At 42.0% G+C, this 21,100-nt stretch overlaps 1 protein-coding gene across 2 annotated transcripts in view; it reads right to left on the reverse strand.

Moving 5' to 3' along the window:
* Positions 1–2,662: 2,662 nt before the first annotated feature.
* myo10 (myosin X) overlaps positions 2,663–21,100 on the reverse strand; it is a 255,739-nt gene continuing 237,301 nt past the window's right edge. For both annotated transcript variants that reach the window (XM_024419927.2, XM_042328542.1), the window contains 11 exons: positions 19,537–19,679; positions 19,176–19,367; positions 12,155–12,312; positions 11,852–11,975; positions 11,146–11,443; positions 9,178–9,385; positions 8,806–8,942; positions 7,616–7,736; positions 6,911–7,402; positions 6,319–6,510; positions 2,663–6,112 (listed from right to left, as the gene is read on the reverse strand). In XM_024419927.2, the coding sequence (XP_024275695.2) occupies positions 6,002–6,112; positions 6,319–6,510; positions 6,911–7,402; positions 7,616–7,736; positions 8,806–8,942; positions 9,178–9,385; positions 11,146–11,443; positions 11,852–11,975; positions 12,155–12,312; positions 19,176–19,367; positions 19,537–19,679 (2,176 nt within the window). In that variant the 3' untranslated portion in view covers positions 2,663–6,001. The remainder of the gene's footprint in view (positions 6,113–6,318; positions 6,511–6,910; positions 7,403–7,615; positions 7,737–8,805; positions 8,943–9,177; positions 9,386–11,145; positions 11,444–11,851; positions 11,976–12,154; positions 12,313–19,175; positions 19,368–19,536; positions 19,680–21,100) is intronic.

Genomic DNA, 21,100 nt, shown 5'->3' on the forward strand with positions numbered 1-21,100 from the left:
ACTTGTGAATGATGCCAAGCGTGAGGCAAGAAACAAAGCCTTTTTTTCTCGACCTTTAGAATCATAGTCACGCACCTCATGTAGCCCATAGCCCTATATGTTTTGATAAGGTTTGTATCATAACTATAGTGTCCAATTAACTTTTCTTAAAATGAATCTGCCTTCCAAGGTGTATAGAGCTTAGCTTGAAACTCACACGCTGCTTATGTATGCAAGTTTGGGGAAGATCATTTTCACCATAAAAATGCACCTTTATAATAAAAGCATTACATGCATCACATTTGCGGTCACTTTTGATAATGGTGTTTTCACGATAATGGAACATTCGCGTTTATAGCGTACTGCAGTGTGTGCATTGCTGTGCTTATAATGTGAAGAAATAGCCTAATAGTGCATCACCTTTTAAGGTAAACGTCAGCCTCATTGCGTAGAAAGTATTTTTTTGATGCTAGTCCATATTTATTTGGGATCTATCGCATCCCACAACTGTCCCAGACTATTTTAGAAATATTTATTTCTCGCACAGAATAGAATGGGTCGACTTTTTGTACTATGGGGGATTGTAGATTGACATAGGCTAGTGGTTTTGCTGTTCCTTAGGCCTTACTCATCTTGTTGGCTGATGAAAAGTAAGTGTGAACAGTTCTTCCAACGTCTTCATTATACACATCGGAATTGGATAAGGACACGCACAGTTGCGTCCCCGAAGTGTCTGTCTTCACTTGTAGCCTGTGAGAGGTGAAGGAGAGCCATGTGAGTGAGAGGTGCTTCAGAGAACGCAGCACTCAGGGAGAAGGGAACAATGGCCACGGGCCGCAAAAGGCATGGATTATTTTGGGGTGCTTTATGGCCACACAAAAAGGAAATTTAATGGCATTATCAAGTGCTTGTCAAATTGTGATTGAGATACTGATGAAGTTTACAGCCTGAGCTGTAAATCGTCCTTAGCGTCGCATCATGAAGCATTACAATGTATTACAAATCAAAACATATAGCCCTACGTTTGTAGAACAACTAAAGTTACATTAATAACACTAAATTAAGCATATAGGAGGACTTATTTATTTGTTAACCGCTCAACACAGAATAGCCGCATGTGCACACTCAAATCGTTTGGAGAAAATATCCTTTCTATTTTATTCAGCTTTGTTCAATTGTATTCTTCATACTATAAAACAATATAAAATCATGCCACAGAATTCTAACCAAATCTTGTCTGCTAAATGAACTAGTGTACCTCACAGCCATATGGCATAGCCAGATCAGGACCAAACATAACTCAGAGTATGCTATTCTGTTCTTTTGAAATACATTTTCTTCATATCATGTTGTTGTAGGATATATTACATTGATTTATTAGACTTTTTAAAATGTATATGTGGCTTGTAGGCTATTGCCTCCACTCTTCTGGAAAGGCATTCCACTAGATGTTGCCAGATAAGACCAGTGGGCCTGCGGGACCTAGCCGACTGGTCCAATGTGGCTGAACAACTGGTACTATATGGCAGACTAACTGTTACTATCTTGCCGGCAGGCCCACTGGTCTTATCTGGCAACATCTAGTGGAATGCCTTTCCAGAAGAGTGGAGGCAATTATATCAACAAACTCCATATTTACGCCCCTGATATGGAATAGATGTTCGGCGAGCAGGTGTCCACATACTTTTGGTCATGTAGTGTATATTGATCATTTGAGGCACATGCTTCCATGCAAATGATTTTCCCCCAATATTTGTCTGAGTTCAAGAACCATTCAGTCCATTAGTGGAATATAAGCGGCAATTAAGCATATAGGAGTATTTATTTCTTTGTTAACCGCTCTTCACAGAATAGTCGCACGTGCGCACTCTTTTTAGGCACATATTTTGACATGCTTTTGATGACTTTGATTGTGATTGTTTTTTTTATATACTCGAATAGGTTTGGTTAAAAATGTGTTGATGTGTAGAGTTCTTCTCATTGGGTGGTAAGCTATCAGTAGTTTACATATCAAGACAAGAGGCTGTAGTAGAAGTTGCATCTGATTGACGATTCATGGTTATTTTTCATCCAGGAAAATTCCACTCCTGGAATTCAATTTATTTTTCTTAAAGTTGGTTCTCTCTCTCACTTAATTCCCAGGTCAAAGGTGGTAAGTGTTTTTCTACAAACCTTTTGTTGAATGGTCATTGATAAATACTGTTTCTAGTATGTTAGAGATGGGATTCTGCTCAAGGTTGAGAATGTGTTTAGGAATAAGCACTGCATTCTGCTCATTAAGTACAGAATCAGCAAACAAATGCACTTTGGGTGGTTTACATATGTAGTCACTGGTCTTTATTAACTACCAGATTTTTTTAGTCTTACAATTTTGTTTTATGATATTGGTTGGATTTATATACAATTTTCCTCGATGCTCGAAGCACTTCATTAACGTTGTACGGGGGAAACGCTACATCCACGAGCAATATGCAGTAACCACCTGGGTGATGACATGGTAGCCATTATGCACCAGACAGCTTACACATCAGCTATCACAGTGCAGAGATGAGGAGAGTGAATCATGACAATGAATTTATGTTGTGTCATTTCTTTGTCTGATTACAAGTTAGTCAGATTGTCTCCTCTAATCCTGAATACTGTTAAAATACACATAAAATAACTCAAAACACAGACACCTGAGTAAATAGGTATTCATTTATTGCTAGAATCATCCTTTAATACATAACACAGCTAATACAAATTTAAAAAAAAAGATACACCGACCAAGACCAGTATTGTATACCGTTGTTATACTTTCACTGTAAGCTTTGAAATTGACTTTGGGAGAAAAATAACATGGTTATCTCATATATTTCTTTGTGGTTCAGTTAGAGATAATTTTATAGACGTTTGAAACCAAATCCATTGAAAAAGAACACGTGTACATAATATACAACAAGGCACTGAGGAACAATCCTGCACATCTTTGGGTGGAGCTACCGCCCGCGGAGTTCCAGTGAAATGCTGTGGGGTGTCGCTTATGTTAAAGCAACCTTGCAGGAACTTTACGAGAACTTTGCTGGAAGAGGGAAATAATGAAGCACCTTCCAAGCTGGAGATCTTTTGAGTATGTACTGCTGTGTGTTTTTCGTCCAGATGTTTAAAGTAAACGTGATTATTTTGGACCAAGCTGCCCTATCTATATTATAATACACTAAGCTTTCTAAGCTGAAGGGAGGGTCTACTCCTAGCATTTTTGGCCAATTTTCTGAATCTTTGTCTTGTTTCCAGATTTTTGTGTTTGGAATGGCACTGTTGCTATTGCATCATGTCAGTGCCATTATGAAGTAATTTCACTCCCAAGGCAAAGCCTATAAAAGCATGGGTCCAGCTACTCAGCGGGTATAGCAATAATCATGCCCAGACGCAGATGATCTACTTCTCGCCTAGTCCGCAAGGAGGCGTAAAGAACTCTTGGGTCCCTAGTTAGAAAGTTAGGTCCCTTCCCTTACTAGCCCATCAGGTAAGTGTCCTTTGGGCTGCAAAGCTCACTAGTCCAAAGTCTTCTAAATAAAAACGAGGACTTTAAACTAACTACAACCTACAGTATGTTCAATCAGATTAAGTGTTAACCGGCAATGGCAGACATCCACATAGTGGATGTTTTGGCGGTGTTGGAGGTGGAACTGCATTGGAGCCATAAATCGGTAAGCAGCTGCTCTTGCGATCATTGTCACGAAGCCACACCCACCCCACTCATGTTAGAAGTTCCGAACGAGAAGGTGTAGGTTATATAGAAATGATTACCCTCAAATTGAAAAATCATTAAACGAATGAAGATTTTTATCATCCTATTTGAGGTGTAGATTACATCTCACATTCCAGTGTTTGAACTTGTAAACACAGATGCATATGGGATTTCTGTTCATGCGACTCTGCAGCATATGGCGATGTACGCTTCAGGAGTAACGCTGGGATCCAATTCTTTTTTTTGACAGCTCTAATGCGGTGCCACCTCCGACACAGCAAAAACAACCGATGTCGGCTAAAGCGGATCTGATTCAAAGGAGCTCTCAGGCTAGGATTCAATCAGATCAAGTGTGAACAGGCGACAGCTGACACCTACATAGCTGGTGTTTTGGCGGTATCTGAGGTGTAACTTCATTAAGAGCTGTCAAGCAACAATAAGGATTTGTATCAGCCTAATCGAGGTGTAGAGGCTGCATAGGATTATTACTAATGCGACTCGGTCCATCCAATGGCAATTTCCACAATAGCCTACCGCACAGAGCTGCTTGTGGATTTGATGTGGTTCTAGCTCCGACATAGCCAAAACAACCGATATGCAAATGTCGGCTAAAGCGGATCTGATAAAATTGGGCCCTTTCTCTTTTTAATATTTTCAATTTTTGGGGGGTTTGGATTGGCACCGCTATGGGAGATTATGCTGTCATAAAGCATTTGATGTAAGTTAAGATGTACATTTTTGGGCCATAATAATTGACTGGACATTCCTAATTACCATGGCAATTAGGCCTCACAATAGTAATATTACATTTGCAACATGCAGTACAGTATAAACTGCTACGCTTATAGTCTATGGCAGGCAGTGGGTAAAATCTTCAGCAGTATCTCATGACCCACTGCCCTGTTGTCCCCCAACTCTTAAAAGTGAGGTATATAATGAGTTAAAAAAGCACGAGTCAAATAAGCACTAGGCCTGAAACAGTCCTTTGTAGACACACTGGAGAGGTAGAAATTCCACTTCCACACTTTGAAGTGGCCGCATCCATGCAAACTACACATTTTAGCAGGTCACTTCATTCAAAACATTATATTTTTGGGGCAGCTAAAACTCTGATTTGGTCCAACAATACAATATTGATTCCTGCATGAAAGTGTTTGCCTTGCCCCGTTTCTCCCTGTGTGCTCCGAGTAGTCTAGATGGAGAGAAGGGAAGAGAAGAATGCAATAATTGTGGAGCGTTTAAAAATCCAATTGCAAGAAGAAACCGTAGGCTACTATTGGGGTTTTGGTTTCGAGTTTCCCCTCCCTCAGTGATTATCCCCAAGTGTGATAGCCTATTTGTACACAAGTAAATTTCTCTCTATTAAACAAAATAAATCTGCAATTCTGAAGCCCTATTTTGACAGTAATATTCTAGCAACAATAGCCTAATTGTCAATCCAAAATTCATGCCAATCACTCACTGGTTTAGGTATGCCTATTTCACATCAAAATCGATTTATCATGCATTCCTGCTTGGACATGTTAGATGACACAACTTGAGTTGAGAAAATTGGTATACCCAGAAAGCTGAACAAATGTTTTATTTGTACGAGGGGGAAATTTTCATGGATGGGGTGCCGCTAAGCAGTCTGCTATTTTAAGGGTTTATTTCAAGCACTTTTAACCCTTTAATCACTGGCAATGTTCCCCTTTCAACAATCATTATATATATTAAAAATGCCACTTGAAAATAATTTGAGTATTGAGTTGCATATTTCTATTTCTTGATAATAAAAGAGATGGTTCCTTAACAATCGGGAAGGGCCCGAAATTTCCAAAGCTTAGAAGTAGGCGTCCAATTGAGGTTTCATCCATTAGAAGAACCAAACATGGTACTCGTGAGTTGGTAGAAGTTTCTCCTAACCGCTGGTAGAGGGTCAGATTTTTTTATTTTTGGGGTTTGGGGTTGGGTAATCTGATCCTAGATCTGTGTTTAGGGACGACTTCTAGCTTGAACCCTTATAGATTCTGACTGGCCATGCCCCAACTCCGCACACTCATAGGAACCACCCCAGTAACACTAGTCTCACCCTGTAACAAAAGCCCTTGTAATGGTAGCACGTTAGCATAAGAAAGACAAAGCTAGCTGGTTAGCAATAAGAGCCATAAGAAAGTCAGTCTGGCCCAGAGTGTTCAAAATCACGTTTCTCCAAAACACTGAGGGAAAGGTGTCCTGACAAGGCTGTCGCAGGACTCAACCTCCCCCAGCCCTCTGCTAAGTGATGAAAGGTGAAGGGTCTTGGACGACACCTCACCAGGTGCTACACTGGCTACCGTAGCTGCTGATGGATGCAGAGTTGCTGTAGCGCTTTTTAACGATCATGCTAATGTATGCTTTCATCAGCTTGGCAATGTCCATAACCTGGGGAAAGAGTGAAGGAGGCGCAGTTAGGACCTTACAGTCGACACAGTCGCTGTATAACAGAAAATGGTTTGCAACACTTTTTATGGACGTATAATTATAATACCGTGTACCATTATTACATTGCATTAAAAAACATTCCATTACCACCATGGCTCCTTATAACAGCCTATATAATGCACAAATGGGATCATGGGTGGCTTTACCAGACTGGTCTCGAAGAGCAGTTCGCGGCCCTCCACGGCTATTTTGTAGGCATTTGGCAGTGGGGCCCCAAACGAAAGGATGAGCTCATAGGGGAAGACCTCCAGGGGCCAGGGTTCGCCACGCTTATACACCGAGATGGCCTCCCTGCTCACCCCCAGCCACAGCTCCACTGGAAAGGCCCCGTCACAGGACTAGGAAAGGAGACATGGTATGAGTAGGAGAAATGGGTAAATTATGGTGATAGATTCACTTATAGAGTTTTCCATTTCGGTCCGGATCTGGGCGTTATTTTTTTGTTTCAGTCCAACACTATGCATCCTCATCAAGCCCTTGAATCAGGATTGTGTTCACAAGGCACTAAACTGATTGACTGAATCAACAGGGAAACACAAATCAATTAGTTTTCCGGATTATTAAAAAAAAAAAAACATTTTCCATTGTGTGCCCTAATGAACACAACCTAGGTGTGATAGTGGTAGAGTAGAACAAAAATGCAAAATGACCGAGGATCCCAGACGAAACGGTGTAAGAAACCCTGTGCTAAATGTCTAAAATTGAAATGTAAACCAATGTTTGGTAAGGGCCACTCACCTCCACTTCGAAGAGCGTGGATCCGTAGCCGGGCCACTCTTTGACCAGGGCCATGTACTTCACCATGGCCAGCTCCTGGTTCATCCCCTGCAGCTTCTTCCACTTGTCCACCAGGCTGGCTCGTGCTGCCGCTATCTCCTCCCTCATCCAGGCCTCGAGCGTGTTCTCCTCCTCCAACTTCTGGCGGCTCATTGAGCCGCTCCTGAAACTACGCCTTAGCGTTCCCTCCAAGAAGCTGGAGCGCTTCTTCTCCAAGGTTCCATCTGAACGGTCCACCACTGACCCCATGCCCAAACCAGTGGCCGGGGAGAAAGTCTTGGCGGAATTTTGGATGCGGGCACGCAACCGAGTCATAGGGAACACCTGAGACATTTCGGGCACGGTAGCTTGGGGGTTGTAGTCTCCGAGGAGGTATTGTAGTCTTAGGGCAGCCAGGAACTGGAGGGTCTCCTCCGGGGCTGGGTAATGGCCTCTGATCACCGCCTCATGGGCCTGGAGGAGGACACGAGAAAGAGAGAGGAGGAAAGAGGAAAAAGAGTGGGGGGTAGTGAAAGAGATTGTCTTTGACAAGCTGTTATCATCGGATTAACGTTTAGACTGGCAGACACACAGCCAACAACAATTACGGATCTTGATAATTTAAAGTCTGTAGACCGACCGACAGGCAGAAACAGTGTGGATGGATATTTTTTTGCTGGTTCATACCTGCTCAAACATGAAGGCAAACTCAACACAGTCCCTGGGTACATTATCTGTGTCTAAGAAGCAGTAAAGCTTAAAATAGAACTTCCAGCCTGTCTTGGTCTCATCTTGACTTGCAGAGAGCCTGGAAAAGATGAGTGAGTGTTACTAGTACTGTTCATACACACACACACACACACACACACACACACACACACACACACACACACACACACACACACACACACACACACACACACACACACACACACACACACACACACACACACACACACACACACACACACACACACACACACACACACACACACACACACACACACACACACACACACACACACACACACACACACACAGGGCAGTCAGGGTAGGCTAATAAAATAGGTGTTAAAAGAAAGAAAAAAATGTTTTGGGGGGCTTTTATGCCCAAACTACATCAAAATCTCTCGTTGTACCTTCCCATCTAGTCAAATCGTTGACATGCACAGCCATTCCTTACTCCACTCAATGCATAGGCCTTGCTGTTTATACTAGCTTCCTTTGTTGCATTGAGCAGAGTTCATATTTTGTGCTATCGTATTGTCTTTAAAGCTTAAACATTATTTGGGCATGTCAACATAATTTGGCGTGCATCCCTTCAACTGAGTAAAAAAGCTAGCTAGTGAGCAAAAACAACCTGACAAAATAGGACTAAGGTAGGACTAAATGCATTTTCTTTAGCAATTTGCAGGTTAGGCTACTGTTGAATGAACATGAGAATAACGGTTTATTGGTGTATTCAAACTTGCAAAATGTAATTGGTGTGTGTGTGAAATGACCTGTGCCCACAAACCGTCTCCTGGCTTGTCCACAAACGGAAAGAATTATAGCTGGCTAGACAAAGATGCTGTCCACTTTGCACCATAGAGTTAACCTGCCCCAGCGCTATCCATTCACCAGTGATGAATCCTCAGCTACCGTTATAAAAGATTTTCCTTTGAAGCTTCATTTTCTCATTTTCGCCATTGGTTGGTCGAGTTTGCTTTATTTACCTTGATAAAGTATGTAGTATTTTTGATGTCTGCCTTTTATTTCAATGTAGATTTATTGTTGGAGCTATCTGTTGAGTAAATCTGGCTTTGATAATACCCTGTACCTACTCAGCCACCGCATGTCACTAACCCACACACACACACTTTATCACACAAACGTACTTTTCAAACTTGGCAAGGACGTCAGCCACCACTGTGCGGCTCTCAATGGCTTTGTCAGTGGTGTCATTGTGCTCAAACAGGGCGAACATGTTCCTGCTGTCCTCCATGGCCAAGCCCCGTATTAGCTTCTCCACCACCTGGGACACATACACACAGTTATCAACGGTGAAGTAAGCGATCAAACAAATGAGTCAAAGTAACAAAAACCATCGTAAAATGCTAAAAGTTATCTTCAGCTAACTTACCTCCGGTATACAGCACACTGTAGACAGATATGTTTTATTTTGGTTAAGGTTATTGCAGTCCGTTACCCATTACCATTGGATCACCACAACCCTAAACTCCCAACTTGTTTCCCTCCCCGGCTCTCACCTCTCCGGCGGTGGTGTGAGAGTTGATGGTGATTTTGCAGGAGCCTCCGCCATGGCAGTGCACTGTGGTGGTCATATCCTGGCGCGCCACCACGGCCCGGATCTCCTCCTGGGAGGGTACGTACTCCCGGCCACGCGTCTTCCTCAGGGAATCCAGGCCGAATGAGGCGTAGCGTTCTATCTCCATGCCCGGGAAGAGCTCCCGAGCCCTGGAGGAGAAACAGAGGGGGAGCCCTGTTATGCTGGTGCTTTTGTTGAGTTTTAAGGCTCTGCGATACTAATGAAGCATTACTTTCATGACCTGGAAATAGCCATTTCAGGATGTGCTTTACCAGATGTGAATTCTACCTGACCTGCTAGCTCCCACCATATTTCACATCTATGAATGTGACGTGGTCATTTAGTAACACTTTATATGAAGACGGTATACATAATGCCCTCATAACACCTTTATGAATCTATTCATGACCCCTTTGTGAATGCTGCAGTATAATTCATAACATCCTTCATAACACATTTATTCAACATCATTCATAAGGAACCTTGAAAAAATATGTTTTTCTTTTCAGTAATTCCAGTAGAAATCTAGTGGGAGTGAGCCTGATGGTTGTTGGTGTTACTGGGTTAGTCCTGCACACCACAAGACTGTCTTAGCCTCTGCTGAGCTAAAGCCAAGGCATTAACTTCAGGTCTCAACATGTTACAATGACATCAATTGCTCTGGTGCTATCCAGACCTGAGATCAAATAGTACTTTTTGGACTATTCCAATGGTTCCATTGTGCCAGGCAAGCTCAATAATCAAGCACAGCTAGTTAGAGCAGCCTTTCTCAAACCTCTCCTCAGGAACCCCCAGCCGTATTTGAACTATTCCAGAGCAAGCAAACCTGATTCAATTGGTCAACTAATCATCAAGCCCTTACCTAATTGAATCAGGTGTGCTAGTTTGAGGTCACAACAAAACTGTGAAATGTCTGGGAGCCCCCGAGGAGAGGTTTGAGAAGCACTATAGTATTTGAAATACACAATTTATACCGAGGTCTGATTCCAACCCCTAGGCAGGGATGCCAAACTCAATTTCTGGAGGGCTGAGTGTCTTGCAAGTTCTCTCTCCTACCTTGTACTTGATTGATCAATTGTCACTGATTAGTTAGGAACTCTACTTACCTGATTGTTTAGGTCTTAATTGGAAAATGATTTAAAGGAGAAAAAAACCCAGCAGATACATGGCCCTCGAGGAATTTATTTAGTTAAATAAAGGTTCAATAAAATATATTTAAAACGAAATATATAACATCGCCCTCCGGAAATGGAGTTTGACACCTCAGCCTTACTGCCATTGTGGCCCTGAGCAACCCCTAAACTGCTACCTGGGTAATACTCCGAGGCTTAGCCGGTGCTCCCAGACTCAAAGGTGTTATGATAATATTGCAACACTCATAAAGATGTTATGAATAATATTGCAACACTCATAAAGGTGTTATGAATAATATTGCAACACTCATAAAGGTGTTATGATAATATTGCAACACTCATAAAGGCGTTATGAATAATATTGTAACACTCAAAGGTGTTATGAATAATATTGCAACACTCATAAATGTGTTATGAATAATATTGCAACACTCATAAAGGTGTTATGAATAAAATTGCAACACTCATAAAGGTGTTATGAATAATATTGCAACACTCATAAAGGTGTTATGAATAATATTGCAACACTCATAAAGGTGTTATGAATAATATTGCAACACTCATAAAGGTGTCATGACTTGTTCCAATAAGGTGTTACCCCCATCATATAAAGTGCTCCTGCTCATTTAGCAGATGGTTTTATGCAAAGTGTTTTACTATCAGCTATCAACAATACCCAGCATGTGTGGCCCACAACACTCTGATCCTTCTAATGTGTTGTTCAACAGAAATCAAGACTGACCAAATCAAGACTGACCAATACTGGGCCCTCTCACCTCTTGAAGTGGAACTTGAGGTACTTGAGGATTCCGCGAGATGGCATGAACGTGCAGCACATGCATGCCAGGATCCTCCAGCTGCACAGGTTCCCAGGGCTGCAGGGCTGTGGGGGGCGAGTGGTCTGTTTGACCAGCTGGCAGTAGAGCTCATCCCTCAGGGGCCTCAGCTCCTGGCCCGTCTGCAGCACACCCTGGATGATGGTCACGGGGTCGGTAACACCCTCCAGGTGCTGCAGCGAGTTGAACATCTTGAGCGCCTCGTCCTGGAGCGTCGTGTAGCCCTTGTTCCTCAGGGCTGCAGAGGGGAAAGGGGGTAGGTAAGGGACAATTATAGATAATAACTCAATATTTTCAGAACAGGACATGTCTAATGTACTTATAGTGTGTGTGTGTGTGTGTGTGTGTGTGATAGAGTGTGTGTGTGTGTGTATGTGATAGAGTGTGTGTGTGTGTGTTTGTGTGTGGCCCTAGTTTTTCAATGCTGTTTTGGGGAGAGGGAAGAGGTTACTGTCAGTTGGTGAAAAGTGAGAGCGAGAGCGAGAGAGAGAGAAATAAAAATTGTGTGTGTGTGTGTCTGAGAGAGAAAGAGAGAGAGATGCATGTGTGTGCATGTAGAGGGAAAGAAAGAGGTTGCTATCAGTTGGTGATGTTGGTGAGGGAGGGAGCGGGTGCACAATGAAAGGAGCATAGTGTGCGATCTTACAGCTGATGTGGATGTCTCCGTAGGGCAGGGGCAGCAGTGGCGAGTGGAGCGGGTGGTGGCTGTAGCGCAGGATGGGGTTCCTCTTATAGATTTGCTCCACCACCTCGGAGTTCAGACAGTTCTCCTATGGATACAGAATGACATGACAATCTCATCGGAGAGGAGTAAAGGACGCTTCAATCTAATTATTTCTCTAAATAAATCTATCACTATTATATAAATACACATAATCATGGCTGTCAGGGATGTTTCCAGAGTGACTTAGTTTTTTCATAAATTTTTATTTCAAAATGATTGAAAAACCTTGATGTCCTGGATGAGCTTCTGGGTGGGGGTGTTGATGGGGGCCTTGGTGTCGATGACGTTCTGCATGGCGCTGGCCCAGCGCGTGGACTCGTTCAGGAGCTTGGTGTAGAGACGGTACGAGTGCTTCCGGCCGTAAACTGTGACGTTCCAGTAACCTGGGAAACGAAAAGAGTGGAGGATTTAAAATTACAATTACATTTACTGAAAATGTATGAATTCAGTGTCAGTTGTTTTGGATATCATCTAGATCCAGGCCTATATGATCAGGGCTATTTTCTAAGTAAGATCAACATTAATCATTTTTAACATTAAACCTGTCTTCGATTTTAAACTTGTCTTTGTATTTTATTAAAACAGAAAAAATTATGCTTTTTATTAAAACAGAAAAATGAAGTAAGGGTATCTTGAAAAATGAATATAAAACTTCTTATATCAGTCTTAAGTATAATCTCCTTCTGATTGTACGTAGACTATACATTTACATAAATCTGTTTTCGTTATAAAAACAGTTATGCGTATAGTTTTTCCCCAAATTCAGTTTTCTCAGTTTTGTTTTTCTAGATTTCTATTTTACAATTTTCTTTCTCAGGTTTTTTAGGTTTTCGCTCTCAATCGCACAGCAAAATTGGAAGTCCACAACAATGCTAAAACCACATCAGGAGACCACTTTTTAGGTCTGAAACTAGGTCTGAAGATTTTTGGGTGTAGTTACACTTTAGTTCAATTGTGCACCTAGCAAGATGACAGAGGCGTCATGCCCATAGGGGCACAGGGGCACGTGCCCCATCAGAATTGTCAGGTTAAAAAAAATATGATTATTTAAAAAAAATCTATAAAAAATGTTTTTGTTTCTCTGCAATACTACTAGCCACCTAGCAATTTTATGAAGTTGGCTTTAGCTACTCCAGATAGGTCCCCAAACTCCCAACCTCATAACTAGCTACCAAGAAGCAATTTCAGACTATCAATCAATTTAGAGTAGCTAACTTGTCTAACTACAGTGCCTTCAGAAAGTATTCACTCCCTTGACTTTTTGCACATTTTGTTATCTTACGATCTTACACAAAATACTTTTTAACATTTGTCAAAAAAAAGATGAAAAATAAAACCCTAATATACACTACAAAACCAAAAGTATGTGGACTCCTGCTCATCGAAAATCTCATTCCAAAATCACGGGCATTAATATGGAGTTGGTCCCCCCTTTGCTGCTATACCAGCCTCCACTCCTCTAGGAAGGCTTCCCACTAGATGTTGGAACATTGCTATAGGGATTTGCTTCCATTCAGCCACAAGAGCATTAGTGAGGTCGGGCATTGATGTTGGACGATTAGGCCTGGGTCGCAATCGGCGTTTCAATTCATCCCAAAGGTGTTCGATGGGGTTGAGGTCAGGGCTCTGAGCAGGACCTCGCATTGTGCATGGGGGCATTGTCATGCTGAAACAGGAAAAGGACTTCCCCCAAACTGTTGCTACAACGTTGGAAGCACAGAATCGTCTAGAATGTAATTGTATGCTGTAGTGTTAATATTTCACTTCACTGGAACTAAGGGGCCTAGCCCGAACCATGAAAAACAGCCCGAGGCCATTGTTCATCCTCCACCAAACTTTACAGTTGGCACTATACATTGTGGCAAGTAGCGTTCTTCTGGCACCCGCCAAAGCCAGATTCATCCGTCAAACTGCCAGATGGTGAAGCGTGATTCATCACTTAAGAGAACGCGTTTCCACTGCTCCAGAGTCCAATGGCAGCGAACTTTACAGCCAATTCTTGGCATTGCGCATGGTGATCTTAGGCTTGTGTGAGGTTGCTCAGCCATGTAAACCCATTTCATGAAGCTCCTGACGAACATTTCTTGTGCTTATGTTGCTTCCAGAGGCAGTATGGAACTCGGTAGTGTTGCAACCGATGACAGATGATTTTTGCGCTGTACGCGCTTCAGCACCCTCCAGCGGTCCCATTCTGTGAGCTTATGTGGTCTACCACTTCGTGGCTGAGCCGTTGTTGCTCCTAGCCGGTTCCACTTCATAACAACAGCACTTACAGTTGACCGGGGAATCCTATGACGATGCCACGTTGAAAGTCACTGAGCTGTTCAGTAAGGCCATTCTACTGCCAATGTTTGTCTATGGAGATTGCATGACTGTGTGCTCAATTTTATACACCTGCCAGCAACAGGAGTGGTTGAAATAGCCAAATCCAAAAATTTTAAGGGGCGTCCACATACTTTTGTATATATAGTGTATTTTTCAGTGAGTTTTGTGTATACTCACTTCTTAATCCCCAGGATGCGTATCAAAGTAGTTTAGTGGAAGTATATAAATGATCAATTAATTAATAAGGCTGATGGAACAGATCAGAATGTTAAGCTTAAATTGTTGATAAACTATTATTTCTTCACATTTTAGGCACAGCAATGTGCACACGATTGTAGGCCTACGTGTGAATGTTCCAGAATTCACTCTGCGAGAAAAACACATTTCTAAAATGTGCACCGCTTTTGAGAGCAGTTTCATGGAGAGAGATGGACATATCCGGTCGAAATTTAGAAAGAGGGGAGGATTAAAGATGCAACAACTATCATGGGCTGATAATATGACTAGGATAATGCCTTTCGCAGCTAGAAAAGGAAAAAGAAAGCCAATAGAACTGGAGGAAGTGAGTATTTATAAATTAATTGCCTCCATGTTTTTATGGTGGGATTTTGGATATAGGCTACTTTGAAGCAAGGTAAGATATGCCTCATAATATGAACTAAAATATCAGGTTTCATATATAGCGAAAGAGGGCTAATGATAGGCCTAACCATGCTCTGGAATATGGAAAGGCTTTCCCTATAACCTTTTCATTTAACCCCCTGGAGTTGACTGATGCATCAGTCAGTTGAAGTTACAGATATCAGTTTTTGTTTTGCATTGTGAGACCGTGAGACATCCTGAAAATCGGTCTTCTCACGAAAACGTCTGTAGCTTCTGAACAGTTTGACCTACAAACTATTATGACCACTCTATGGAAAGGGGATACTCTCCGATTTGCTCTATGACCCCCACAAGTGTCAGGGGACTCGTCTGATGTCGGTACAGTCGATATACCAAACTGAGTCCGAACTGTTTGGGCTACAAACTAATATGACCCCACTGTGGAAAGGGAACATGATGGTGTTCTCTGTTTTGCTCTACGACCCCCACAACTGTCGCGGGAAGTATGAAGGCAGTTTGCGGCTACCAGAAAAAGTGGTTATGTGTAAAAATGACAAAAAACATAATATGAGCATTCTTATGTCTCCTAGATAAAGGACAAGCCCTTCAATACCTTGTTTTTTATGTAGCCTTTTTGCCATTTATGAATGTGTTATTCAATGCGTTTCTCTGGGCTCTAGTAGTAAAGACCATATTCAATATTATATCCCCCCCAAAAATACAGATATTTCTTTTGATACCTAAAGGGGTCCTAAAATTCAAAATCAAATAGCTAAATTATCCAAATTATGACCATCTTAAAACAATTCCATATGTCAGCTTAGAACCCCCCCCAACGGCTTTTAAGAATGAAATATTAACCAGCCTATGCCTACCTGGCAGAATGATATCATGATTATTTGCAACAATCTAGAGACCATTTTTTTGCAAACTCCACTCATGTGCTTACAGAAACACCTCTAACCAAACAACAGTCCTAAGTGCCTGTACACTGGAATTAAAGAGTAACTACACTAACTACACACTTGGAAATATTTTTTTCTCTCTGTGGTCTCTTGATGTGGTTTAAGCATTTACAACATGGATTTACAACATCCAATTTTGTTGTTTTACTATTAACCTGTTGAGTGTAGGGGGCAGTATTTTGATGTTTGGATGAAAAACGTACCCAAATGAAACTGCCTATTTCTCAGGCCCAGAATCTAGAATATTCATATAATTGTCAGATTAGGATAGAAAACACTCTGTTTCCAAAACTGTCAAAATATTGTCTGTGAGGCCTCCCGGGTGGTTAAGTGTGGTTAAGTGGTTAAGGGTGCTGTACTGCAGCGCCAGCTGTGCCACCAGAGACCCTGGGTTCGCGCCCAGGCTCTGTCGTAACTGGCCGCAACTGGGAGGTCCGTGGGGCGACGCACAATTGGCCTAGCGTCGTCCGGGTTAGGGTGGCTTGGCCGGTAGGGATATCCTTGTCTCATCACGCACCAGTGACTCCTGTGGCGGGCTGGGCGCAGTGCGTGCCAGCCAAGGTTGCCAGGTGCACGGTGTTTCCTCTGACACATTGGTGCAGCTGGCTTCCGGGTTGGATGTGCGCTGTGTTAAGAAGCAGTGCGGCTTGGTTGGGTTGTGTATCGGAGGACGCATGACTTTCAACCTTCGTCTCTCCCGAGCCCGTACGGGAGTTGTAGCGATGAGACAAGATAGTAGCTACTAAAAACAATTGGATACCACGAAATTGGGGAGAAAAAGGGGTAAAATATATATATATATATATATATATTGTCTGTGAGTATAACAGAACTGATATTGCAGGCGAAAGTGAGTGTAAACAGGCAGTCCGGAAGTGCTGTTTTTCCTGAAAGCTCTCTTTTCCATAGCCTGCCTTCACTCCATTTAAAGGGATATCAACCAGATTCCTTTTCCTATGGCTCCCCCATGGTGTGAACAGTCTTTAGACATAGTTTCAGGCTTCTATTTTGAAAAATGAGCGAGAAAGATCACATTGCGTCATTGGATGGCTGGGTGCCAGCAGCGTTTTGCATGCGCAACAGTTTGGAGCAGACATTTTTTCTCTCTCTCCTATTAAAGAAGCTACAGTCCTGGTTGAAATATTATTGATTATATATTGTAAAAACAACCTGAGGATTGATTATAAAAAACGTTTGACATGTTTCTACGAACTTTACGGATACTATTTAGAATTTGAGTTTGCCTGGTCTTGACCGCTCGAGTCTGTGGATTTCTGAACATAACGCTCCAACCAAATGGAGGTATTTTGGATATAAAAATAATCTTTATTGAACAGAAGGAACATTTATTGTGTAACTGGGAGTCTCGTGAGTGCAAACATCCGAAGATCATCAAAGGTAAGCGATTCATTTTATTGCTTTTCTGACTTTCGTGACCAATCTACTTGGCTGCTAGCTGTTTGTAATGTTTTTCCTACTGAGAGAGGTGTCCTTACATAAACGCTTGGTATGCTTTCGCCGAAAAGCTTTTTTGAAATCTGACACGCCAGGTGGATTAACAACAAGCTAAGGTGTGTTTTGCTATATTGCACTTGTGATTTCATGAAAATGAAAGATTTTTTGTAATTTAATTTGAATTTGGTGCTCTGCAATTCAGAGGATGTTGACGAAAAGGATCCCGGTAACAGGATGAATGAATTAAAAAAGTGTGGTTTCAACAGCCAAAATCTGAAAAAGGGAAACATCTGAAAACTGTGAATTTCTGACTCAGTTTGACAGCCTAATTTATCTGTTTAAATAGTAGGCATACTATTGAAAGTGAAAGACCAATATGGGATTTATCATTTTAGGTCATTCACAGTGTGTCACTGTTTCTCTTAGAATTTTTCACACTGGGAACCTTTCTTCCACCGTGTGGGCCGTTTGGGACATTCTGGAGTATACCCACTTCTCCAGGTACCACTACACTGCTTTAAGATGCACGCCAAACATGCTGCAACTTGTTTTCTCACAAACTGTCCGCTCTCTGTCTTCACAGCAACTCACTGATTGGAGACGAGCAGGTTAAAGAGAACATCTCTGATTGGATGGAAAGTTAGGGGTGATTCGACTAATGGGCTGTCGGTTATTCTAACTAAAGGGACAAACTAGGGGTGCATAGGGAAATTAAATATAAAGGCCTTTTCTACAATGATCTTGTTAGTATGAGATAATAGCAGCATTTCCATGACTACATATTACATATCACTCTCATTTTGGATAATTCTCCACTCACTTCCAGACTCCAAGCATTTGTAATACAAGATAAAATAAAACAAACAAAATAAACAAACACAACCCAGAAGAAAAAGGCCCTGCAGGGACGGGACTTCCTCCCTCAGCACATCTGCATCCTAATCAGTGTGGCTACCTCATGGACTGAGTGAAGTGTTTGGAGAAGTGTTCTGGTTATATTCTTTCCTTACATACCTGAAGTTTATTTCCTGTTTCTCCTTTGATGCGCTATTGATTAAGTTTGTCCTCTTTCCTTTTACATATGTATCTGATGTGGTTTAGATCCCTCAAACCGAACTCTGGACCCCGAAGCCAGTTCCACTGCATTTCTCATTGTTCCCCTATAATCAGGGACTGATCTAGACATGGGACACCAGGTGTGTGCAATTCATTATCAGATAGAACAGGAAACCAGCGTTTTACCTACCATTGCCTAGTTTGTTAGCCATTAACCTAGCCTTATCCTCTTATACAGGCCTTTGTTCTTGAGTATCTACTTATCCTTATATTGTTGTACTGAATTAGATATGTATTCTTCATATGGTTTATTTCCCAGAAAACATCCATCCAACTTTCTTCCTTAGATCCGTACCCTCTTCCTTTACAAACATCGAAGCTTAAAATATCAAGACCAAGAAGACAAACCTGTGTAAAACAAATTGGTCAAAGGTTACCCTCCTCTCACCTTGTGTTCCTACAGACTCACCCGTTGTGTTACCTCCCAGCCATCTCTTACCCGTTTTATTAAGCTACCTTTCCCTCATTCTTACACGAATCGTACGGTCCTGGCTCGGATATTCTCTTTTCACATAGTCCTTTCTAGCAAGGGTCGCACAACTATGATGAAATGCATAACTAAGCCAGCACAGTAGAGTTCGGCTTGACTCGGCTCAGCTCAGTAGTGTGAAAAGGCTTTCACCTGGATGTGTAACCAAGCCAGCAAAGTACAACACAGCTCGGCTCAGCTTGTAGTGTGAAAATGTTATCAGGTGCGTGCAAAACCAGGCTAGTGCGGTAAAATACAGCTAGGCTCAGCTCAGTAGTGTGAAAAAGGTATATGTAGCTAATCCAGTTCTAACCTGTCTCCTTGAAGACCTTCTCGTCAGGCTGCACCACTGAGCACAGGCTATTGAGCACCAGGGTGCCCAGCTTGAGGGTGTTGCGCTCCGAGCTTTTATAGTAGTCCAGGGAGTTGTGGGTAAGCAGGAACCAGCGCTTCTTCAGCTTCAGAGAGGCTCTGCTGCTGTTCTTCATCTCCTTGTGGAGCCAGCCTAACGAGGCAGATATTTGAACCATTTTACAACTCAATCAAAATCAAATATCAACCGAAATGTATCCCTAAAGGTGTAGCATAATATAATATAACGATCTGGTAATATAACGATCTATAATAATATAATGTCGGACCTCTGGCGCTAATGTAACGTAACAATGTCTGACCTCTGATGATGAACTCCTGTCCCTCCACACGCGTGTCTCCTTTGGAACGTTGCAGCAATGTTATCCAGTGGTGCATCTCTTCAGGAGTGTCGGCATTGCAGTGTAACACCCTGTTAGCTGTGATCATCACAAAGGAGTTGGTCCTGGGAAGGGAGAGGAGTGAAGTTGTAGATTTAGTTCAACTATGTTTATTTGAATGTATCTTTGTATTTGTATTTATTAAGGATCCCCAGACAATAAAAAATATTACATGACATTACATTTCACAACACTTTGTGTTCCCTCAGGCCACTACTCTACTATCACAGACAGTACCTACATTACAAAATCCATGTGTACGTGTGTGTAGTAGAGGTCGACCGATTAAATCGGAATGGCTGATTAATTAGGGCCGATTTTAAGTTTTCATAACAATTGGAAATCAGTATTTTTGGACACCGATTTGGTCGTTTTTTTTTTACACCTTTATTTAATATTTATTTAACTAGGCAAGTCAGATAAGAACACATTCTTATTTTCAATGACGGCCTAGGAACGGTGGGTTAATTAACTGCCTCGTTCAGGGGCAGAACGACAGATTTTTACCTTGTCAGCTCGGGGGATTCAATCTTGCAACCTTGCAGTTAACTACTCCAACGCTCTAACCACATGATTACATTGCATGAGGAGACTGCCTGTTATGCGAATGTAGTAAGCCAAGGTAAGTTGCTAGCTAGCATTAAACTTATCTTATAAAAAACAATCAATCAATCAATCATAATCACTAGTTAACTACACATGGTTGATGATATTACTAGTTTATCTAGCGTGTACTGCATTGCATATAATTGATGCGGTGCGTATCGTTGCTCCAATGTGTACCTAACCATAAACATCAATGCCTTTCTTAAAATCAATACACAGAAGTATCGATTTTTAAACCTGCATATTTAGCTAAAAGAAATCCAGGTTAGCAGGCAATATAAACCAGGCAATATAAACCAAATTGTGTCACTTCTCTTGCGTTCATTTCACACAGAGTCGGGGTATATGCAACAGTTTGGGTCGCCTGGCTCGTTGCGAACTAATTTGCCAGAATTTTACATAATTATGACATAACATTGAAGGTTGTACAATGTATCAGGAATATTTAGACTTATGGATGCCACCCGTTAGATAAAATACGGAACGGTTCCATATTTCACTGAAAGAATAAACGTCTTGTTTTCGAGATGATAGTTTCCGGATTTGATAGAGCAGTCTGACTGAGCGATGGTAGGCACCAGCAGGCTCATAAGCATTCATTCAAACAGCACTTTTGTGCGTTTGCCAGCAGCTGTTTATGACTTCAAGCCTATCAACTCCCGAGATTAGGCTGGTGTAACCGATGTGAAATGGCTAGCTAGTTAGTGGGGTGCACGCTAATAGCGTTTCAAACGTCACTCGCTCTGAGACTTGGAGTGGTTGTTCCCCTTGCTCTGCATGGGTAATGCTGCTTCGAGGGCGGCTGTTGTCGTTGTGTTCCTGGTTCGAGCCCAGGTAGCAGCGAGGAGAGGGATGGACTGGCAATACTAAAGTGCCTATA

The sequence above is a fragment of the Oncorhynchus tshawytscha genome, linkage group LG10 (assembly GCF_018296145.1).
Source record: "Oncorhynchus tshawytscha isolate Ot180627B linkage group LG10, Otsh_v2.0, whole genome shotgun sequence".
NCBI classification, from domain to species: Eukaryota; Metazoa; Chordata; class Actinopteri; order Salmoniformes; family Salmonidae; genus Oncorhynchus; species Oncorhynchus tshawytscha.